Here is a 25,476-nt window from a genome sequence, read left to right on the forward strand (position 1 = left end):
GATGTAGAACAATGACTAAAATGTATGCTGTTTGTTGATTGGTGAAGTGTGTTTAAAGGGCACACAGTAATTGTGGAACTGTATAGTATGTACTGTATGGCTAAATAGTATCTAATCAAAAACAGCCTGCTTCACAAAATTTACCTGAATTGTCATTATTAAAATTTTTACCATTAACCTACCATCACAGCCATTTCTTGGCCGCCACCTTGGATTTCACATCTTTTTTCACCATAGCCTTTTTGAGGGCCGCACACTTTTTTTACAGCCTGGCTGTTTTGGATTAGATTTCATTTCTTTTTGTATTTGTATACCCCAAAGCCGGCCTATGGCCGGCTTTGGGACTTTTTTAACTTATCTTTTTTTCTTTACTACAGGAAGAAGAAAAAATGAAGTAGATGTACTATAAATATTTTATCAGTAAATGTACAAATTATATATATATAATACATAATGTTATATTGATTACAGAAATCTCCATGGTGGTTCTTTGTAACTGAACACTCTACAAGGTGACTTCTTCTAGATGCTCTCTCTACAGGGTGAATTGTTTTGTAGCTGAACGATCTACAGGTAACTTCTTCTAGCTGATCTCTCTACAGGGTGATTTGTTTGTAGCTGAATTCTGTACAGGTGATTTGTTTACAGGTGATTTGTTTGCAGCTGAGCACTATACAGAATGGTTTCATTGTAGCTGAACTCTCTACAAGGTAACTTCTTCTAACTGATCTTTCTACAGGGCAATGTGTTTGTGGCTGAATTTTCTACAGGGTGATTTCTTTGCAGCTGAACTCTCTACATGGTGGTTTCTTTGTAGCTGAACTCTCTACAAGGTAATTTCTTCTAGCTGATCTCTCTACAGGGAGATTTGTTTGTAGCTGAACTATCTACAAGGTAACTTCTTCTAGCTGATCTATCTACAGGTGATTTGTTTGTAGTTGAATTCTGTACAGGTGATGTTTGCAGCTGAGCTCTTTACAGAATGGTTTCTTTGTAGCTGAACTCTCTAAAAGGTAACTTCTTCTAACTGATCTTTCTACAGGGCAATTTGTTTGTAGCTGAATTTTCTACAGGGTGATTTCTTTGCAGCTGAACTCTCTACATGGTGGTTTCTTTGTAGCTGAACTCTTTACAAGATAATTTCTTCTAGCTGATCTCTCTACAGGGAGATTTGTTTGTAGCTGAACTATCTACAAGGTAATTTCTTCTAGCTGATCTCTCTACAGGGTGATTTGTTTGTAGCTGAATTCTGTTCAGGTGATTTGTTTGCAGCTGAGCCCTTTACAAAATGGTTTCTCTGTAGCTGAACCCTCTACAAGGTAACTTTCTAACTGATGTCTCTACAAGGTGACTAGTTTGTAGCTGAACTCTCTACATGGTGGTTTCTTTGTAACTGAACTTTCTACAAGGTGACTTCTTCTAGCTGATCTTTCTACAGGATAATTTGTTTGTAGCTGAACTCTCTACAAGGTAACTTCTTCTAGCTGATCTCTCTACAGGGTGGTTTGTTTGTAGCTGAACTCTCTACAAGATAACTTCTTCTAGCTGATCTCTCTATAGGGTGATTTGTTTGTAGCTTAATTCTGTATAGGTGATTTGTTTACAGCTGAGCTCTTTACAGAATGGTTTCTTTGTAGCTGAATTCTCTACAAGGTATTTTCTTCTAGCTGATGTCTCTACAAGGTCTCTAGTTTGTAGCTGAGCTCTCTACATGGTGGTTTCTTTGTAGCTGAACTCTCTGCAAGGTAACTTCTTCTATTGATCTCTCTACAGGGCGATTTGTTTGTAGCTGAACTCTGTGGTTTCTTTGTAACTGAACTCTCTACAAGGTGACTTCTTTTAGCTGATCTTTCTACAGGGTGATTTGTTTGAAGCTGAACTCTCTACAAGGAAACTTCTTTTAGCTGATCTCTCTACAGGGAGATTTGTTTGTAGCTGAACTCTCTACAGGTAATTTGTTTGCAGCTGAACTCTCTACATGATGGTTTCTTTGTAGCTAAACTCTCTACAAGGTAACTTCTTCTAGCTGATCTCTCTATTCAGGGAGATTTGTTTGTAGCTAAACTCTCTACATGATGGTTTCTTTGTAGCTGAACTCTCTGCAAGTTAACTTCTTCTATTGATCAAGACACACGGTAGTGTGTCGTGCGGCCCAAGAAGCCGGCGCGTAACACCCGTGAGTATATTGACAGGAAGAAAGAAAACGCAATTTTCGCACCTCCATAGCTCTGTGCTGCCTTGATGAAACAAGATGATTTTTGCTGTGGACACTCCCTCTAACTTCAGCATGCCACATTCAAAATTTGAGCGAAATCGCTTCACACATTCCCGACATATGTGACTTCAAAAATTGGCTTAGTTTTTTTTTTATTCTTATTTTTCTTCCTCTTGTCGCACACTTACAAAAACTGCTATAAAACGCGAACGCCATATCCGATTGCCTTGAAATTTGGCACCAAGAAGGGGGGTATAAAGACGCATCTCGGTACCAACTTTGGCTAGAATACGATAAACAGACAAAGAGTTATGAGCGATTATTCACGAAAAATAACACTAATATGTTGTCACGCCTACAGGTTAAACCGCGTATGGGAAGAAGCTGAAAATCGGTGGGTGAATAGGTTAACTATTGAACCTCAAACCTTTTGAGGTTTGAAAGAAATCGAGCTAAAAAACAGGAAGAAACAACAAAAAAACCAACACTGTGTAACAATTATGCAATTAAGATTAGCTAATAAAAAAAATGACTGCTTGCCACGCCTACCAGATAAACCACTTGGGGTAATGCTTTGAAAATCGTTGTACAGATGGAGTAATCATCTTAGAAAGGCTCATCAATGGTGTAGAAGAATCAGACTTAAAGCCACGGAGTTATAACATGAAATCCAACTTGGTGAAGCAAGTGCAAGATCGAGATACTCTAATAGAGCAGTCATCCTAATAGAGCAGTCACCCTGAAGAGAATTCAAGAAATCAGCTAGAAACAAGAAACCTGTATAGAGATCAGCTACACACAAGTCACCCTGTAGAGAGATAAGCTTGAAGAAGTTACCTTGTAGGGAGTTCATGCAACTATGGAAAGAGATAGTTCAACTAGAAGAAATCACCTTGTAGAGTTCAGCTACAAAGAAACCACCATGTAGAGGTTTCAGTTGCAAACAAATCGCCCTGTAGAGAGATCAATAGAAGAAGTTACCTTGCAGAGAGTTCAGCTACAAAGAAACCATCATGTAGAGAGTTCAGCTACAAACAAATCTCCCTGTAGAAAGATCATCTAGAAGAAGTCACCTTGTAGAGAGTTCAGTTACAAAGAAATGACCATGTAGAGAGCTCAGCTACAAACTAGTGACCTTGTAGAGACATCAGCTAGAAGAAGTTACCTTGTAGAGAGTTCAGCTACAAAGAAACCATTCTTTAAAGAGCTCAGCTGCAAGCAAATTACCTATACAGAATTCAGCTACAAACAAATCACCCTGTAGAAAGATCAGCTAGAAGAAGTTACCTTGTAGAGAGTTCAGCTACAAACAAATCACCCTGTAGAAAGATCAGCTAGAAGAAGTCACCTTGTAGAAAGTTCAGTTACAAAGAAACCACCATACAGAGAGTTCAGCTACAAACTAGTCACCTTGTTGAGACATCAGCTAGAAAAGTTACCTTGTAGAGAGTTCAGGTACAAAGAAACCATTCTGTAAATAGCTCAGCTGCAAACAAATCACCTGTACAGAATTCAGCTACAAACAAATCACCCTGTAGAGAGATCAGCTAGAATAAGTTACCTTGTAGATAATTCAACTACAAACAAATCTCCCTGTAGAGAGATCAGCTAGAAGAAATTACCTTGTAAAGAGTTCAGCTACAAAGAAACCACCATGTAGAGAGTTCAGCTGCAAAGAAATCACCCTGTAGAAAATTCAGCCACAAACAAATTGCCCTGTAGAAAGATCAGTTAGAAGAAGTTACCTTTTAGAGAGTTCAGCTACAAACAATTCAATCTGTAGAGAGAGCAATTAGAAGAAGTCACCTTGTAGAAAGTTCAGTTACAAAGAAACCACCATACAGAGAGTTCAGCTACAAACTAGTCACCTTGTTGAGACATCAGCTAGAAAAGTTACCTTGTAGAGAGTTCAGGTACAAAGAAACCATTCTGTAAATAGCTCAGCTGCAAACAAATCACCTGTACAGAATTCAGCTACAAACAAATCACCCTGTAGAGAGATCAACTAGAATAAGTTACCTTGTAGATAATTCAACTACAAACAAATCTCCCTGTAGAGAGATCAGCTAGAAGAAATTACCTTGTAAAGAGTTCAGCTACAAAGAAACCACCATGTAGAGAGTTCAGCTGCAAAGAAATCACCCTGTAGAAAATTCAGCCACAAACAAATTGCCCTGTAGAAAGATCAGTTAGAAGAAGTTACCTTTTAGAGAGTTCAGCTACAAACAATTCAATCTGTAGAGAGAGCAATTAGAAGAAGTCACCTTGTAGAGTGTTCAGTTACAAAGAAACCACCATGGAGATTTCTGTAATCAATATATGTATTATATATATATATATATATATGTGACTGAATTTGACAAAACAAGGCTTCGATGCACAAAGCTTTGTTAGGAGATATGGCGGTTTTAAGGAATCATTGTGTAATAACTTCCCAGTGCCTACAGCTGTGCAAACAAAATTTGCACCAATTGTTCATCTGTTCACTAGCTATCACTGAGTGGGTGTATATATTTCTGATACCCAAAATTTGCCCTGTTTTGAGCAGCTTTTTTTCGAGCGGGTAATAATGTCACAGGTGGTAGTAATAGGGTGGGAGGGTGGGGGTGGACGGTGGTCTTAATATACGGGTATAGAATGAAGTAAGAAGATGATTGGAATCCAGAGGCCAACTTTAGGCTCTCCATGGCCCTCCATGGCCCTCAAATTACTCCAAATTGACTGAGAACACTATTGGCGAGCTCTCTGTGAAGTCCCAGCTCATTACACACCATTATCACAAAGCCATGGCCATTTAATGGTGCCAATCTCACACTCGTGGCTTTGACAGGGTCGGAAGAAAGCTGCTACAGAAACCAGACTTGCCAGTGCTGAAGGAAGTACAGTGTGAAATATGATAGTGTATTAGACCAGCAATCCATTTCTGGTAAAATCGTAAGTTTGATTTTGTGTGTGTGGAAGCCTTGTTATATGAAATCCGGTCACATATATATTTGTACATTTACTGATAAAATATTTAAAGTACATCAACTTCATCTTTTCTTCTTCCTGTGGTAAAGAAAAAAAGATAGGTTTGGGGTATACAAATACAAAAAGAAATGAAATCTAATCCAAAACAGCCAAGCTGTAAAAAAAGTGTGCGGCCCTCAGAAAGGCTATGGTGAAAAAAGATGTGAAATCCAAGGTGGCGGCCAAGAAATGACTGTGATGGTAGGTTAATGGTAAAAATTTTAATAATGAGAATTCAGGTGAATTTTTGTGCCACTTGTTCTTGGCACAAAATTCACCTGAATTGTCATTATTAAAATTTTTACCATTAACCTACCATCACAGTCATTTCTTGGCCGCCACCTTGGATTTCACATCTTTTTTCACCATAGCCTTTCTGAGGGCCGCACACTTTTTTTACAGCTTGGCTGTTTTGGATTAGATCTCTCTACAGGGCGATTTGTTTGTAGCTGAATTCTCTACATGGTGGTTTCTTTGTAACTGAACTCTCTACAAGGTGACTTCTTCTAGCTGATCTTTCTACAAGGTGATTTGTTTGAAGGTGAACTCTCTACAAGGAAACTTCTTCTAGTTGATTTCTCTACAGGGAAATTTGTTTGTAGCTGAACTCTCCACAGGTGATTTGTTTGCAGCTGAACTCTCTACATGATGGTTTCTTTGTAGCTGAACTCTCTACAAGGTAACTTATTCTAGCTGATCTCTCTACAGGAAGATTTGTTTGTAGCTGAACTCTCTACATGATGGTTTCTTTGTAGCTGAACTCTCTGCAAGGTAACTTCTTCTGTTGATCTCTCTACAGGTCGATTTGTTTGTAGCTGAACTCTCTACATGGTGGTTTCTTTGTAGCTGAACTCTACAAGGTGATTTCTTCTAGCTGAACTATTTCTTTCCATAGTTGCATGAACTCCCTACAAGGTAACTTCTTCTAGCTGATCTCTCTACAGGGTGAATTGTTTGTAGCTGATCTCTCTACAGGGTGACTTGTTTGTAGCTGATCTCTCTACAGGATGACTTGTGTGTAGCTGATCTCTATACAGGTTTCTTGTTTCTAGCTGATTTCTTGAATTCTCTTCAGGGTGACTGCTCTATTAGGATGATTGCTCTATTAGAGTATCTCGATCTCGCACTTGCTGCACCAAGTTGGATTTCGTGTTATAACTCTGTGGCTTTAAGTCTGATTCTTCTACACCATTGATGAGCCTTTCTAAGATGATTACTCCATCTGTACAACGATTTTCAAAGCATTATCCCAAGCGGTTTATCTGGTAGGCATGGCAAGCAGTTGTTTTTTTTATTAGCTAATCTCGTTACACAGTGTTGGTTTTTTCATTGTATCTTCCTGGTTTTTAGCTCAATTTCTTTCAAACCACAAAAGGTTTGAGGTTCAATAGTTAACCTATTCACCCACCGATTTTCAGCTTCTTCCCATACGCGGTTTACCCTGTAGGCGTGACAAGATATTGGTGCTATTTTTCATGAATAATTGCTCATAAATCTTTGCCTGTTTATCGTATTCCAGCCAAAGTTGGTACTGAGATGCACCTTTATACCCCCCTTCTTGGTGCCAAATTTCAAGGCAATCGGATATGGCGTTCGCGTTTTATAGCAGTTTTTGTAAGTGTGCGACAAGAGGAAGAAAAATAAGAAGAAAAAAACGAAGAAACTAAGCCAATTTTTGAAGTCGCATATCTCGGGAACGTGTGAAGCGATTTCGCTCAAATTTGGAATGTAGAGTACTGAAGTTGGAGGGAGTGTCCACAGCAAAAATCATCTTGTTTCGTCAAGGCAGCACAGAGCTATGGAGGTGCGAAAATTGCGTTTTCTTTCTTCCTGTCAATATACTCACGGGTGTTACGCGCCGGCTTCTTGGGCCGCACGACACACTATCGTGTGTCTTGATGTTACGTTGGTTTGCACAGTGTTCTTTATTTAACTATACCCCTCAATCACAATTACACTGTGGCTATTAGGTTATATACGTACACAATGTGAAACATGTACATACAAGTGATGCAGTGTGTTGGGTATACTTATAACGTTACCTACTTATAAAGGGTCTAGCATTTATGGCTGCATTCCAATGAAGTTGTAGCATGGCAAACTATGCACTTAATGAGTGTACATGAGTATTGTACTCTACTAAAAGTGCTACGTACATGTAATAGTTGCAACACGGGCATGAGAACTTTGCACTGCTTGTATGTCTGGCAGCCTAAGGCGCAGGCCCGGGGACTGAGGACATACATATCAGGCAAAACCCCAAATATTACAACTAATTATGTGACGATTCTGATCAGAAGCTCGGGTGATCGATCACCCATGCCAATACGAATGCAACCACTGGATGTATTGTATACACATGTTTAAAGGATTTGTTATGTGGATCAACAGCTGGGTGTTCTGGCTGTTTGGTTATGATGAATAGAAAATCCTGAAGATATCACAGAGAATTTCAGTTACACGACTTTAATGGTTTAATCAGTGACACTGAATTGTTTAGGGAACAGTTACAAATTAACCAAAGACCCAGATGGATAAGCTTGCTTGTAGAGTGGTTACTCTATGTAGAGTGGTAATTTTGTAATGGGGGTGTGGTTCCTTATTCAAAAACATGTTGGTGAATAAGCTACAGCACTAGTTCTCACTTTAGCCCAGTGGATTTCAACTCATAGGGTAGTGAGTGAGGATCACAAAACACTTTCCGTCTGTGTGATTTTTGTCTCGGTTTTATGGTCAATCCAACTCATGCATACTACTAATTACGTGAGTATTACTCCATCCCCACAATCAAATTTGGTCTTAACATCTATATAATCACTTCCCAGATGTAGCCCGGGTTATATTTCATAACAGCGCAAATGTGTTGATTTGCGACACCGCGATGCGGTTTCTCTGTGGCTAAGTTGGTTAATTGCCTGTATTTTCCATAATGACAAGTCTGGCACTGCCAACCCTATTTTAGGCACTTATAAGTGCCCCGAAAAATAGGGTCTGATCTGTTTAGCATTCAGGACTTGTACTTAGGAATGCGTAATTACACTGCGGCTCGCATTAACAACCATAGTAAGAGATCACAAATAGTAAAGAAGCCAATTGCAATGATGATGCTTTAGGGGTTACTTTCTATGGGTGGTTGATGTTTAGGCTGTGGAGGTGATATTTCTACTTTCCGAGGAAAAGCTTCTATTACACACGAATGTTAAATGGAAAATTTTCCATGGTTTATTCACCCTGACACAAAAAAAGAACTTACGCAACTTTTATTTTGTAATTTTTGTCCCAGTATTTACTCACGTCATGCGGCCACAATGCATTTAATTGGCAATACTGCAATTTGATTGGATGCACCAGTTTTCGGTAATGGTGGCACAAGTCCTTGATTCTAGACAGACCAGATCCTATTTTTTGGGCCTAAAGTAGGGTTGGCGGCATCAGACTACGCCGCCGACCCTATTTTATGACTGGAATATTTGACTGACTGGAATGACTTCAGATATGCTTCTCGACTGTTATCCATTTGTAATGGGCAAAGCATAGCTGAAAACAAAGTATAATGGCCACCTCCCTTTCTGTTACATAATTGATTGTTTGGGCACACATTATGATGCAAAATTAGGTTTATGCCATTCTTGGCACCATTCTTTCTTTTGACAAAATTATGTTATAAAAATGTAAGCAAACATGTAGAAGAAAAATTAGTATTAAGTTGGATGAAAAAAAGCAGTGAAACAAGGGAATAGCTAAAAAGTGGTGAAACAAGGAAGGTTGCCTATACCTGCAGATATACTAGTGGGCATTTAATCCCTCATGGTTATAGACTGAAGTGTAGGGATTAAAGTAATCTAATCCAAAACAGCCAAGCTGTAAAAAAAGAGTGCGGCCCTGAGAAAGGCTATGGTGAAAAAAGATGTGAAATCCAAGGTGGCGGCCAAGAAATGGCTGTGATGGTAGGTTAATGGTAAAAATTTTAATAACGACAATTCAGGTGAATTTTGTGCCAAGACCAAGCGGCACCAAATTCACTGAATTGTTGTCATTAAAATTTTTACGATTAACCTACCATCACAGCCATTTCTTGGCCGCCACCTTGGATTTCACATCTTTTTTCACCATAGCCTTTCTCAGGGCCGCACTCTTTTTTTACAGCTTGGCTGTTTTGGATTAGATTTCACTTCTTTTTGTATTTATATACCCCAAAGCCGGCCTATGGCCGGCTTAAGGGCTTTTTAACCTGTCATTTTTTTCTTTACTACAGGAAGAAGAAAAGATGAAGCAGGGTGATTTCTTTGTAGCTGACCTCTCTGCAAGGTGATCCTTCTAGCTGATCCTTCTAGCTGATCTCTCTACCGGATGACTTGTTTGTAGCTGAACTCTCTACAGGGTGATTTATTTGTAGCTGAACTCTCTACAAGGTAACTTCTTCTAGCTGATCTTTCCACAGGGTGATTTGTTTGTAGCTGAATTCGCTACAGGGCGATTTGTTTGCAGCTAAACTGCTGAACTCTCTACAATGTAACTTCTTCTAGCTGAATTCTCTACGGGTGACTTGTTTCTAGCTGATCTCTCTACAGGGTGACTTGTTTCTAGCTGAACACTCTACAGGGTGATTTGTTTGTAGCTGAATTCTCTACAGGGCAATTTGTTCGCAGCTAAACTACTGAACTCTCTACATGTAACTTCTTCTAACTGAACTCTCTATGGGTGGCTTGTTTCTAACTGATCTCTCTACAGGGTGACTTGTTTGTAGTTGAACTCTCTACAGGGTGATTAGTTTGTAGCTGAACTCTCTACAAGGTAACTTATTCTAGCTGATCTTTCTACAGGGTAATTTGTTTGTAGCTGAATTCTCTACAGGGCGATTTATTTGCAGCTGAACTTTCTACATGGTAGTTTCTTTGTAGCTGAACTCTCTACAATGTAACTTCTTCTAGCTGAACTCTCTACAGGATGACTTGTTTCTAGCTGATCTCTCTACATGGTGACTTGTTTGTAGCTGAACTCTCTACAGGGTCATTTGTTTGTAGCTGAACTCTCTACAAGGTAATTTCTTCTAGCTGATCTTTATACAGGGTGATTTGTTTGTAGTTGAGTTCTCTACAGGGTGATTTGTTTGTAGCTGAACTCTCTACAAGGTAACTTCTTCTAGCTGATCTTTCTACTGGGTAATTTGTTTGTAGCTGAATTCTCTACAAGGCGATTTATTTGCAGCTGAACTCTCTACATGGTAGTTTCTTTGTAGCTGAACTCTCTACAATGTAACTTCTTCTAGCTGAACTCTTTACAGGATGACTTGTTTGTAGCTGAACTCTCTACAAGGTACCTTCTTCTAGTTGATCTTTCTGCAGGGTGATTTGTTTGTAGCTGAATTCTCTACAGGGCGATTTGTTTGCAGCTGAACTCTCTACATGGTAGTTTCTTTGTAGCCGAACTCTCTACAGTGTAACTTCTTCTAGCTGAACTCTCTACGGGTGGCTTGTTTCTAGCTGATCTCTCTACAGGGTGACTTGTTTCTAGCTGAACTCTCTACAGGGTGATTTGTTTGTAGCTGAACTCTCTACAAGGTAACTTCTTCTAGCTAATCTTTCTACAGGTTAATTTGTTTGTAGCTGAATTCTCTACAAGGCGATTTGTTTGCAGCTGAACTCTCTACATGGTAGTTTCTTTGTAGCTGAACTCTCTACAATGTAACTTCTAGCTGAACTCTCTACATGGTGACTTGTTTGTAGCTGAACTCTCTACAGGGTGATTTGTTTGTAGCTGAACTCTCTACAAGGTAACTTCTTCTAGCTGATCTTTCTACAGGGTAATTTGTTTGTAGATGAATTCTCTACAGGGCGATTTGTTTGCAGCTGAACTCTCTACATGGTAGTTTCTTTGTAGCTGAACTCTCTACAATGTAACTTCTAGCTGAACTCTCTACATGGTGACTTGTTTGTAGCTGAACTCTCTACAGGGTGATTTGTTTGTAGCTGAACTCTCTACAAGATAACTTCTTCTAGCTGATCTTTCTACAGGGGTGATTTGTTTGTAGCTGAATTCTCTACAGGGCAATTTGTTTGCTGCTGAACTCCTTACATGGTAGCTTCTTTGTAGCTGAACTCTCTACAATGTAACTTTTTCTAGCTGAACTCTCTACGGGTGGCTTGTTTGTAGCTGAACTCTCTACAGGGTGATTTGTTTGTAGCTGAACTCTCTACAAGGTAACTTCTTCTAGCTGATCTTTCTTCAGGGTAATTTGTTTGTAGCTGAATTCTCTACAGGGCGATTTATTTGAAGCTGAACTCTTTACATGGTAGTTCCTTTGTAGCTGAACTCTTTACAATGTAACTTCTTCTAGCTGAACTCTCTACAGGATGACTTGTTTCTAGCTGATCTCTTTACAGGGTGATTCGTTTGTAGCTGAACTCTCTACAAGGTAACTTCTTCTAGCTGATCTTTCTACAGGGTAATTTGTTTGTAGATGAATTCTCTACAGGGCGATTTGTTTGCAGCTGAACTCTCTACATGGTAGTTTCTTTGTAGCTGAACTCTCAACAATGTAACTTCTTCTAGCTGAACTCTCTACAGGGTGACTTGTTTGTAGCTGAACTCTCTACAGGGTGATTTGTTTGTAGCTGAACTCTCTACAAGATAACTTCTTCTAGCTGATCTTTCTACAGGGGTGATTTGTTTGTAGCTGAATTCTCTACAGGGCGATTTGTTTGCTGCTGAACTCCTTACATGGTAGCTTCTTTGTAGCTGAACTCTCTACAATGTAACTTTTTCTAGCTGAACTCTCTACGGGTGGCTTGTTTGTAGCTGAACTCTCTACAGGGTGATTTGTTTGTAGCTGAACTCTCTACAAGGTAACTTCTTCTAGCTGATCTTTCTTCAGGGTAATTTGTTTGTAGCTGAATTCTCTACAGGGCGATTTATTTGAAGCTGAACTCTCTACATGGTAGTTCCTTTGTAGCTGAACTCTTTACAATGTAACTTCTTCTAGCTGAACTCTCTACAGGATGACTTGTTTCTAGCTGATCTCTTTACAGGGTGATTCGTTTGTAGCTGAACTCTCTACAAGGTAACTTCTTCTAGCTAATCTTTCTACTAGTTAATTTGTTTGTAGCTGAATTCTCTACAGGGCAATTTGTTTGCAGCTGAACTCTCTACATAGTAGTTTCTTTGTAGCTGAACTCTCTACAATGTAACTTATAGCTGAACTCTCTACATGGTGACTTGTTTGTAGCTGAACTCTCTACAGGGTGATTTGTTTGTAGCTGAACTCTCTACAAGGTAACTTCTTCTAACTGATCCTTCTACAGGGTGATTTGTTTGTAGCTGAATTCTCTACAGGGCGATTTATTTGCAGCTGAACTCTCTACATGGTAGCTTCTTTGTAGCTGAACTCTCTACAATGTAACTTCTTCTAGCTGAACTCTCTACGGGTGGCTTGTTTCTAGCTGATCTCTCTACATGGTGACTTGTTTGTAGCTGAACTCTCTACAAGGTAACTTCTTCTAGCTGATCTTTCTACAGGGTAATTTGTTTGTAGCTGAATTCTCTACAGGGCAATTTATTTGCAGCTGAACTCTCTACATGGTAGTTTCTTTGTAGCTGAACTCTCTACATGGTGACTTGTTTGTAGCTGAACTCTCTACAGGGTGATTTGTTTGTAGCTGAACTCTCTACAAGGTAACTTCTTCTAGCTGATCTTTCTACAGGGTGATTTGTTTGTAGCTGAATTCTCTACAGGGCGATTTGTTTGCAGCTGAACTGTCTACATGGTAGCTTCTTTGTAGCTGAACTCTCTACAATGTAACTCCTTCTAGCTAAATTCTCTACGGGTGGCTTGTTTCTAGCTGATCTCTCTACATGGTGACTTGTTTGTAGCTAAACTCTCTGCAAGATAACTTCTTCTAACTGATCTTTCTACAGGGTAATTTGTTTGTAGCTGAATTCTCTACAGGGCGATTTATTTGCAGCTGAACTCTCTACATGGTAGTTTCTTTGTAGCTGAACTCTCTACAATGTAACTTCTAGCTGAACTCTCTACATGGTGACTTGTTTGTAGCTGAACTCTCTACAGGGTGATTTGTTTGTAGCTGAACTCTCTACAAGGTAACTTCTTCTAGCTGATCTTTCTACAGGGTGATTTGTTTGTAGCTGAACTCTTTTACATGGTGGTTTCTTTGTAGTTGAACTCTCTACAAAGTGACTTCTTCTAGCTGATCTATCTACAGGATAACTTGTTTCTAACTGAACTCTCTACAGTGTGATCTGTTCATAGCGGAACTTTCTACTGGGTGATTTGTTTGCAGCTAAACTCTTTGCATGATTGTTTCTTTGTAACTGAACTCTCTACAAGGTAACTTCTTCTAGCTGATCTCTCTACAGGATGACTTGTTTCTAACTGAACTCTCTACAGTGTGATCTGGTCATAGCGGAACTTATTACTGGGTGATTTGTTTGCAGCTAAACTCTTTGCATGATTGTTTCTTTGTAGCTGAACTCTCTACAAGGTAACTTCTTCTATAGCTGATCTCTCTACAGGGCAATTTGTTTGTAGCTGAATTCTCTACAGGGTGATTTATTTGTGCTGAACTCTCTACATGATGGCTTCTTTGTAGCTGAACTCTCTATTAGGTACCTTCTTCTAGCTGATCTGACTACAGGGTGACTTGTTTGTAGCTGAATTCCCTACAAAATAACTTAAAATGTAATATAACTGAGTAAATTATAAATGTAGCTGAATGCTTTATTAGGGTGACTGTTCTATTAGAGTATCTCGATCTCGCATTTGCTGCACGTAGTTGCCTTTCGAATCATAACTCAGTGATTTGTAATCCGATTCTTCTGTACTATTGCAAGGACTTTCTATGATGATTATGCCAGCTACATACTGATTTTGAGCTCGTTGCTCTAAGCGGTTTGCCTGGTAGATACGAAAACTAATAGTATTTTTATTCATAAAAATCGATCGCGTAATTTTGACACAGGTTGGGTTTCGTGTCATATCTCCATGGTCTTTATCCCGATTCCTTTCAAACCACAAAAAGGCACTCTTACGATGGTTGCTCCATCTACGTATCAATTTTCAACTGATTCCTCCAAGGGGTTTACCCTGTAGGCGTGACAGACCTTCGACCTTATTTTACGCAAATAATCGGTCATAACTCCGTGAATGTTTATCGGATTCCTACCAAAGTTGGTACGGAGATCCATCTTAATGAGCCCTTTAAGTGTGCCAAATTTCAGCCCGATCCGAGTACGCATTCGTGATTTATGGCGAATTTTGCAAAGTGTGCGAAATGAAGAAGATGAAGAAGAAGAAGAAAAAAAAAATGAAGAAATTAAAACGAAATTTTGTTCGCTCGTATCTCGGAAATGGCTGGAGCGATTTTCTTCAAGTTTGGTATGTAGACTCCCCTAACTGGGCGGCACGTCTCCAGCAAATTTGGTTCCAATCGGATAAGGGATCACAGAGCTACATAGGTGTGAAAATTGCGTTTTCTTTCTTCCTGTTAATATACTCACGGTGTGGCGCGCCGGCTTCTTGGGCCGCACGACACACCATCGTGTGTCTTGATGTTAATATACTCACGGTGTGGCGCGCCGGCTTCTTGGGCCGCACGACACACCATCGTGTGTCTTGATGTTCACTAGCATATCTGCGGGTATAGGCAACCTTCCTTGTTTCACTGCTTTTTAGCTTTTCCCTTGTTTCACTACTTTTTTTCTTTGATTACTATTCCAAATTAAATTCCTAATTTTTTCTTCTACTTGTCAGTATTGATAAAAATATGAGGTGGGGATACAAGAAGTAGCAAATCAAGACGCAAGACACAGTATATGGATGATGGCATTACAATATAGCTTTGTGGAGAATCCTTACTTTGTTGTAAATAGCTCGGGTGGCTCCTTGAGGTGTGAAAGTGTTACAAATATAATATAAAAAATAATGCATTGGTATTATTTCCTTCCATGATGACAAGAAGTAATAATGGAAGATGAAAGGTAAAGAGAAGGCACAGAGTGTAGATATCATTGGAAGGAAACCCAAAAGGCACAGTACATGAGTTTGTTGTCACATAAAATGTGACAAAATTAACTGTCAACGTACACACCTGAATATATTGGGAGATATGCAAATTTAAGGATTATTCAGCATACGTAGCTTGGGAAGCCAAAAGCTACAGGTTTGAAATTGTCTCATCAATGTAGCCAACCATAGCAACTAGCTATCGACTAGTGTAATAAAAAATCATTTAATTTTAAAAGTTCCAGCAACAAAAATTAGTGAAACAAGGAATGATGGTAGCTACATATGAAAGAACTCCCTTTTTGGCTTTGTAGCTATGTGGGAAAATCCCTAGAGTAGGGATTTTTTCCACAATGCTACAATGCCAAGTAGGGGTTTTCCCTAATAGCTACCTACCATCATCTCTTGTTTCACCACATTTTATTGCATGAACCCTAAATTAATAATTTATTACACTAGTTTATTAACCTTTTTGTTAGAGCATAGCTATAAAACACACATGTGATTTAGGGTTGGGAAATTATTTCAATAAATTGCCAATATCACATAAGAAAGTGCTCGCAATACCATTATCGCATGTATTTTGCCTTCACAATATTATCACATAGGCAATATTTATCGCATTTCACAATAATTATCGTATGTATCATCTAATTTTTATCTCCTCTAGACCTCATATTTCATACAGTTTGTGCATATTATTGCTAACTATGTCAATTGGTTAAGGTTACGGGTTACCCATTAAATAATTTTGTAGGCACTTTGCTTATAGTTCTGTTTTAACCATTTTGCACGGAAGAACACACTAAAATAACATGGTATATTAACGTACAAGAAATACCAAAAGCGGCGATACACTCAACAAGGGATGCGCTTGTACAGAAATGCAGACACTAAACAGCAAAACTGTTGAGTTGCCATTCATCAAAAACCAGGTTTCATGGGAAGCCAGACCATGATATTCAGCATTAATAAGCTATTACTTAGTGATTTCTAGGTCCTCACGAACGAATTCAGTTGTTATCCGATTGTAACAGCACTGTAGTGCACTTGCGGTATTTCCGTAGCAGAACTAATCGCCTTTATCCTTGAAAGATATGATAACTAACCAGCTTCTAGTCAGTTTTCCCACAAAGTCTCCACGACAGGACCTAGATAATATAACCACCCATTGACACTGCCCTAAAAAATTAGTGCCAATTGGCTGACAGCTGCTATTTTTGATGAATAATAACCACATTAAGCAGTAGCGCTAAACGCTGGTTCAACCACATTGCGGGACTTAATTTTACGCTTGACTACCTTCTGCAGTAAATTATTAACACTCACTTTGTATGATTCCTCCGCTATTATCACGTGGCTATACAATGCTTTAAAGTTAACAACCTTCTCACTAACACCTGCTCGAGTTTCGTGCCAATATTGCACCAACCATTATCACGCATCGAAAAATAATAACCTATTATTAAGCGCCTAACCCATAACCTTAACTTGTTAGCGAAGAAATTGTGTTTGTAAACTAATTCTCAGTGAAAACAAACAGTCATATGGACTTTTCAAACTATGTGGTTGTGTTTCAATTTTCACATGCAATATTGCAATAATCGCATTAAATGACTCATGCAATAATCACATGTCACAAAATTCAATATCACCCAACCCTAACGTGATTGTGACCGCTGTATCGGAGTATCTCAATCTCCCTACAATGCTACATAGTAGATTAAACTACAGGGCATGGTACAATATCATGCTTTTAAAGAAGCTAGATTATTGAGGGGCATAGCCTCAGCACTGATTATTAGAGATGTGGTAATGTGATCTGATTGTTTAAGGGGGCATGGCCAATTCAATCCTTTTATAAGCCCAGCTAATTGGTAGTCTGGTGCTCTCCACCCCTTCGTAAAAAATAAGTCTGGTGAAACAAGACAATTTGTGTACAAACGTCATTGGCACACATTTAATTGGCTACTGCAAAATGTGAGTGGTAGAAATGATTGAGTACCTGTATTTCACCAGATCCTTACTTTTTGCAAAGGGGCGGGCAGCACCAGACTGGCTAACTAGCTGCTACCCGATACTACCAACTTACCAAGTATATTACAGTCTGTTAAGCACCTCAGATACTTTAGTGGCATCTGAATACACTGAGAACATCAATACAGAAATTTATTGCCTTAGTATAGTTTCCTGGCATGAAGAAGAAGAGAAGACAACCATTTAATTGAAGATAAAAGGAATGGCAAAGCACAGAAGGCACAAATTTGTAAGAACCACTAAAGGCACATTCCACCAGTGAGCATGTTGCTGTGGTGTGAAATGGCGGCTGTACACTACTTCATTATTATTTTGTGACTGGGCCTACGAAAACAGGGCATGTGTGCAGATACAAATTGCCTACTTTTTCAAACTTTGATGCATTATAACTTTATATTCCATTATTGCTCAGCCATAACATTTTTAGCACTTATTAAAAATTTAGTTGGCTTTAACATACAAGTTACAGAATAAAAACATTCCATCCCAGAATTGAGATACTGTATGAGATGTTCTGTGTCAGGGTATAGTTTGTGCCCACACGCCCTATTCTCGCAAGCCCGGTCACATTTTGGCTTCAAGCCTTGTGACTGTGGTCAGTGAGTGAGGCAGGCAGGCTGGCTGGCAGACAAAAATACTGTTTTTGACGATTCAAAACAATTCTATATCCCCACCTGTAAGTGTTTTCCTTTTTCAATGCTATATTTAATGTTGAATAGAGAAAGACTGAATGTTTGATATATCCATGACTTAGAGCAACTTTCATCTGTAACACAAACATACAACCATGGGTGGTAGTGAGCAGGCCATTGGTATATAAATAGAAAATGGCTGAGCAGGTCATATGGAGTCTTATAAGGCTCTCGAGTTCATCTGACACATTCAAAGTGAAGAAATACATTTGGGAACATGTCCAAGAGTGTCTATCTCCTTAACCTCATGTTCCAGCTGGCCAGCGGCATTCAATGATGCCAGAGCATTCCTAGTGGCTGAAACACATCTCTAGAAATTCACTCGTGAAAAGTAACATACTCGTGAAAAGTAACCTGAATAAACTAGTGGCATGCATGGCTGTGGTGTAAATGCATAGTGGTGTGTTTGTGTGGCTATCTATTTATGGCAAAGGGACAAAATCTGACAGTGTGCGCCAAGTTTCAAAACTATGATCACAAACAGATGCATTTTCAGCTTCTGGTTATTTAAGTGTTGTCAGGCAAGTACACAGACAGGTTGGGAAGGCAGACCAAAACTTAGATTTTGGTAAATTTATTGGTGATTCTGTAAGGGTTTTTCTTATTTGTAAATCTAGATATGATGTAAAACATACAAAGACTCTTTTCCTTGTTGCAAAAAAATATTTCTATCACGACTTTTTGACAGCAGATTTTTCTGTGGGGTAACCTATTTCTTTAGGAGTTGCCCTACTATACAGTACTGTCGAACTGTACGATAAACAGTGCATATATACATACACATGGACAACATACATGTACAACATACATACATACACATACATACTTGATTTAAACGCTGAAATATTCTAACTGATTCCTCTGATTCCTCTAAATTCTCAGCTTCTAAAAAGCCGAGTTTTCTAACAAATTCATATATCTGCTCACTGTTCCATATTTCTGGTGAGCATGATCTTTGCTTTTGCAATATGGGAGGAGACAGCTGTACAGAAACATCAGTGACACTGCTTTCAGATGCCCCATACTTTCTGTGAAAAAGCTCATTAATAGGTTCATAGTAGAGTAGGACTTTACTGTGATTGTTCTCTTCATCAATATCCATTAAAGAAACTTGAGTGGCCTTACTTGGTACAATTACTAACTTAAAATGTCCAGTATTCATAATGCATTCCAGTTCTTTTGAAACATTTGCTACGGTATCTCCCTGTTCAGTTTAATAAAACATTCATACATAGTTACATATGAAAGATCACAACTGTAACAAATTGGTCTTGGGGTATTTCAAAAAAAAGCTGGGTGCTTAGCAAATACTAAGAACCAAATACATACATATCTCTATTAACTTTAAATTATTTTTTAACTATAAATTAATGTATTTCATAATTCATAAATTCTTCTATTCCTTACTAATTGATTAAATTTGCCACAGTAGTATTCAATCAAAGTTTAAGCACAGCACAAAATAATTACACGTATTATTTAATGTTTATATTCTTTATTCCTAATCCTAGTGCCATAAGAAGCAAGTAGTGTGACATACTGTATACAGCTACATATTATACATATGTTCATACATACACTGTATGGCTAATGTGCTGATACCAAGTTACTTACTTCTGTTCTTGAGAACCACAGCTGGATCATAGTAATATTTGAATTGACCGTTTCTAGTTGGCAAAAGTCTTTTCTATGATCATGTCCAAAACCAACTTTATCATTAAATAACTTGACTATTTTTGCCATTAATTCTGACAAATCTTGTTTAGGATCTAAGAAAGGTACAATGTACTCAAATGCTTGTGAAAGATGGTTCAATACTGTTTCATTGTAGGGCTCATGCTGTAACTGAGCTGTTATTAGATTAATCTGAGACTTGAAAGCTGACCTACTAGTGGTTTTACCAGTAAACCCTTTCCCCTTTACAAATTTGTAAAACTCAGGACATTTTGCAACTGCTGGAAAGATTTTTAGACACCTCTTAGCTTCAGAAAAATTCTTCAGGGTAAGCGTTTCCCAAATATGTTTCATGTATTCTGTTGCATCTTTACCAGTAATCTTTGCTTTATCTTTGATACTGCTAACACTGCTAGTTATCTCCTTCAATTTTGTCAGTTTGTCATCATTGAGGCAGTTTTCAAGATGATACTGTTCACATACTTTTGGTATGTAGGAAATTTGTTGTGAGCACTGAAACAATCCTAACATATTCTTTATTCCTTCTTTCCCTTCTTCGTTCATTGCAAAACACTTCTGAAACTCTGGAAATCCACAGATAATCTTAAACTCTCTATCAACTTCAAGTTTTAGCAATGATTCTCCTAAAGATTTTTCAATCTCTTCATATGTAGCAATGCCCTCAATCAAGCTCAAAATAAACTTTTTAGTGTTTTTCAATGCATCAGCAAACTACAAGCATCAAATATGTTATCACAAAATACAACAATTTGTACACATGTGTAGTGTGCTGCTTAAGGAATACACACAGTAATAAATTCCTAATCAGATATTGGTACTATATTATTTTCTAGCATGAAAGCAATGTGATGCACCTTTAAAAACATAATGTTGTGTGTGGCATTCTTGCATCTTGTATGAGTGTTCTACACTTTAATTGACTTAAAAATTGGGCATGGCAGTTAAGATCATTTCTATATAATATCTTATACAAAGAGCAATTGAGGAACCAGCCAATCCTGCATTTTAATAAGTATGTTGGACACTTGTAGTGAACAGTACACAGATCTTGGTTATACATGTATCCATGTACAGACCACATGATTGTACAGTTGTAGAATTAAGCGTACAATTATGTACCTGTTTCATCTTATCATCAGCTTCAGTAAAGGATTCTTGATTACCAACAGAACTATAGAATGTTGTGGCCAGTTGATAGTTTAGATATTTACTAAACACTTCACAATTGTGTAAATAAAAGTACAGAAAAAAATCCAATTCGCTAAACATTGGTTTAACAAACTCCTTGACTTCAACAATAAGACGTGCCAAGGTTTTTGATGTGACAGATCGTTTCAACAGCAAATGCTTTTCGGACTCTTTTTCATGTTGGTGATGGCCTTGGTACAGAGCATGCTGAATGCCACTTTTATGTACCAATGGATCATCTCCAGGAAGAACCACATGAGTTTTAAGCATTTCTTGAAGAGTGTGGTTCAATTTGATCCCATAAAAATCTAACATTTGCATTATTGTAACACACCTAGGTGCAAACATCCAATAATGATTTATCCCTTACATAACTATACACACATCCATATGAAGAATTAAATCATTTTATCCTTCTTACAATAAAAATGCAGTGATATTGTGAACATGCAATAAAGTTAGGTATACATTTAATCTCTACTTTAGTCATATCCATAGTTTGGTGGTTAAGTTTTGCTAAGAAGATGTAATCCAAAGTATCCAAGCTGTAGAAAAAGGATGTGGCCCCCAAAAAAGCCAAGGTGAAAAAAATGTGAAATCCAACATGGCGGCTAAGAAATGGCTGTGATGGTAGGTTAATGGTAAAAGTTTAATAAAGACGATTCAGGTGAATTTAGTACCAAGACCAAGTGGCACAATAATTCACCTGAATTGTCATTAATAACTTTTTACCATTAACCTACCATCACAGCCATTTCTTGGCCGCCACCTTGGATTTCACATCTTTTTTAACCATGGCCTTTTTGGGGGGCGCACCCTTTTTAATAGCTTGACTGTTTTGGATTAGATATCGTTTCTTTTTGTATTTGTATACCCCAAAGCCGCCTTACAACCAGCTTTGAGGTTACTTTTTTTTCTTTGCTACAGAGAAACAAGAAAGACATTTAAAGCAGACTTTTAAAATTAATTTTATCAGTAATTATACAAATTTTGGAATTATTTCATGCCATTTCTTTTCAACAGGATAACTTGTTTGTAGTTGATCTCCACTGGGTGGCTTGTGTAGGGAAGCAAGGCGGAGCGTTTCACGTTACTCGGTAGATGGGAGACGGAGGAGCCGACAGACTACACAACACGTGTAACAATCTTAATTCTCACGTGACCCAAGTGCCCCAAACCCACAATACAACATAATACAACTACAAGAACGAAAATATGCCTAAACCTATTACAATCAAAGAACTAGCTAACATAAGAGTTCAGTCTGTGAGTTAATTATCGACAGCTTGAAATGTAGCTGAACTCTCTAAATGGTGACATAAAATGTAGCTAAACTCTCTACAGGATGGTTTGTTTATAGCTGAACTCTCTACATGATGACTTGTTTCTAGCTGAACTCTCTCTACAGGATAAACAGTTTCTAGCTGATCTCTCTACAGTGTAATATATTTGCAGCTGAATTCTCTACAGGGTAAATTGTTTCTAGCTGATCTCTCTACAAGGTGACTATTAAAAAATTGTTTCTAGCTGATCTCTCTACATGCACTACATATGCAAAAAATCAAGAAGTACATTGACATTAAAAAAAACCGGCAATCCATGGCAACACACATATACAGACCCATACAATTAAACTCATACCCTTCAGCATCTTTGACAATCAGAGTGCACAGTTTGATATACTGTTCATAATACTTTGTTTTAAGCTCTTCAATGTGGTCAATTTCATGAACCATGTTAGTGATATTCAGTGACCTTGCAAGACTTTCAGTTGTTGCTAACATGCCAGCATATGTAATGATGTCATCAAAGTTGTAATTTTGCTGTTCAAACAATTCATACCAATACTTAAGAATACCCTGCATCTTTATAATCCAGTTGAAATATTCCTTTATGTCACTTATTTCTTCTGGAACTTTGCATAGTGGTTGTGAAACATCCATCGTTTTATCACAATAAGCTAAATATATTATGCAGAGCTTTTCAATAGCAAAAGAGAAATGGGCAAGTTTCTTTAAATCCTTCACACCAATTTGGATGCGTTTACAGCATAAAGCAATAAAGCTCCAATAAAATTTAGCAATGTCAGAAAGTGGTAATGAAGCAGTAAATGTTTTACTAATGTGTTCAGAACTCCTAATAATGAGATCTTTCATTGTATTGTTTGCTGCATTCTCAATCATTTTGGCAGTCGGAGTGATTTCCTATAAGTTAGTATAAGCAAGAATTAAGGTGATATACATCACAGATACTGTTAATGGAGATAATTTCAGGTACATACATACATAATATTGCTTTCCAATTGTATCTCCTATTATAAGCACAACAGATTGACTGTTTCTTGTTGCCATGAGCTTTGGCAAAAACAAATGCTATCAAAATTTATTATTTGGCAAAAAGCTGTGTAAAGTATTTAAATTAATATTGTTCTGAAGTATGAAAGTTGATTTAGGGTTATACTAACTCAAAAGTTAAAGCATTGTATTATGTAGCAGCTGGCTTGGATTTTTGATGAACAAAATTTATGAGGCTTGGGCTTGCTAGCTCTATTTGAACGTATGTTAGGATTGCTTCTGCTACACAATAGGAACAGGCAGAAACAAGCTAATGAGATAAGAAGTGGAACTACATAAAATTTGAAGCATACATCAGACATAGACGCCAATCTGGGGGTCTGAAGGCATGCCCCCATGAAAAATTTCAGATATTATAAACCCTGAGATAAGGTTTTAGACTACTCTTATTGTGTTGGTACAGATAAATTAAGCCTTAAAAATACAAAATGTGACTATTTTATTAGGTTAGTTGACTGGTTTATTAGAGGTGTTTCAATCTAAACCTTTAATACTTTTGCAAATCAATGTAAAATCCACTTCAATTGCCTGAATATACATGACTAGTTTCTGAAGCCTCAAAAACTCCTCTGGATCTACCCCTGTACAGGTAGGTTCAATGCTACAACACACTAGATACTTAAAACCGGTATTTCTTGTACTTTTAAATAGGCTATAAGATTGATTTTCATTAGGTCACATATGTTTACTGTTCTGTTTCAATTTACTGCATAGTCAGGTAATTCAATCAACAATTATGTGGGTGTGTAAATAATAGATCTATCTGTAGTTGATTGAATAAACAAATAACATTGTCAAGACCTTGGGTTAATAGTCTTGGCAAAACTAAGATTTTCTATACATCAGTGTAACTGTCACACACATGCATACCTTTTGTACAGCTTTCAGTAGTAAAACATGAAAATGATTGCCTGGCTTCACTGCATCCTAACATAACAGAATAAAAATCATACAGTACAATAGTTACTGTATAACAGGGACCACAAAAGAGTAGGCGTGGCCCACAAAGTAATATCACCCAAAAACCAGCCTTGATTTTCCCTGATGATGATGAGGCAGTATTGGTTAGGTAAAACTAAGCCCAAACAAGCCTTCAGATCGACCCAAAATGCTTTCAACAAGTTGCTACGGAATTTTTATTTATTTACCAGAATATTCTACTGACTGAGTAACTGACTGACTGACTGATGCCTTCAGACAAATGTAACTCGATAACAGATAAGGCTACGGGCTTGATTTTTTTCACTGTTCAACATTGCTTTGGCCCAACAGATGCCTTTTGGCATACCACAGTATGTACAATGCATTCTTCATGGACCTACCAGCATCCTCCTTTGTGTCCCATTCATCTTTGCTGACAGTAAAAAGTGTCGATTTGGCAGTAGCAGGTGATGGCTTCCCTTCGTAACAAAAATCGTCCATATTTTTCATAGTGGCTATTTTGATTGCAGAGGTGTTTTTCGAACAGTTCTTGATTCGTATTGCTGTGTAACGGGTTGAACATAGCTGACAACAAAGTGTAATGGATACTTCACTTTTCAGACGATAATAGATATAACTGGGGCGTGCAGCACCATTTCTTTCTTTCGGTATGCATGGAGACAATGTCTGAACAGTCGCCATGTCCAGTAGACCCAGAAATACTACACCCACAAGAAACAACTAATACCGAAGGGGCAAATAAAGATGTTGAGGTACAACAGAGCCACTGGCTACCCTCCAGACTGATAGAGAAGCTAGATAACATAGAAGGGAGGAGATGTAATATACTTAGAACCGTAGCACATTTTTTATTAGTTATTGTATTATTATCCATTGTAACTGGACACTTTAAACTATCGTAATCATGTGCACATGTATGCCTTACAATCTTAAATTCAATGGCATTCAATGTTGTTTAGTGAACACGTGGCAGTTCTACAAACATTACAATATGAAGAAAATAAAACAAATTTTGAAGGCACACATTTTGCTCAAATTTGGATTAGAACATGAGGGAGCTTCCACAGCAAAAATGGTTCAGGCACTGTCAAAATGCAGATGTGTGAAAAACAGTGTTTTCTTGGTTGCTGTAAAATATGTGACTGGATCTGGGAAGACCGGTCTTATCGCCCAGGTCAGCAGATTCGATTTTTCACCAAGAACACAAAGTTACATGAATAAACTATCTAATTTTACAATTAAAATCAGCTAGACTTTAGTGGTCTGGCTGCTTTTCCCAAGCCCAGTGGAGATCCCTACGTGTGGAGTGGGGCCTTAATGGAGCTC

The 25,476-nt window shown here is 38.0% G+C and overlaps 1 protein-coding gene across 1 annotated transcript in view; it reads right to left on the reverse strand.

The window, feature by feature from the left end:
- Nucleotides 1-25,476, reverse strand: part of LOC136264092 (uncharacterized) — a 167,986-nt gene that overhangs the window by 106,434 nt on the left and 36,076 nt on the right. Inside the window, exons 14-18 of the mRNA XM_066058781.1 lie at nucleotides 24,079-24,135; nucleotides 22,496-23,058; nucleotides 20,786-21,188; nucleotides 19,586-20,377; nucleotides 18,798-19,175 (exon numbers count right to left, since the gene is read on the reverse strand). Coding sequence (XP_065914853.1) covers nucleotides 18,798-19,175; nucleotides 19,586-20,377; nucleotides 20,786-21,188; nucleotides 22,496-23,058; nucleotides 24,079-24,135 — 2,193 coding nt within the window. The remainder of the gene's footprint in view (nucleotides 1-18,797; nucleotides 19,176-19,585; nucleotides 20,378-20,785; nucleotides 21,189-22,495; nucleotides 23,059-24,078; nucleotides 24,136-25,476) is intronic.

This window comes from Dysidea avara, chromosome 8 (assembly GCF_963678975.1).
Source record: "Dysidea avara chromosome 8, odDysAvar1.4, whole genome shotgun sequence".
In the NCBI taxonomy this organism is placed as follows: Eukaryota; Metazoa; Porifera; class Demospongiae; order Dictyoceratida; family Dysideidae; genus Dysidea; species Dysidea avara.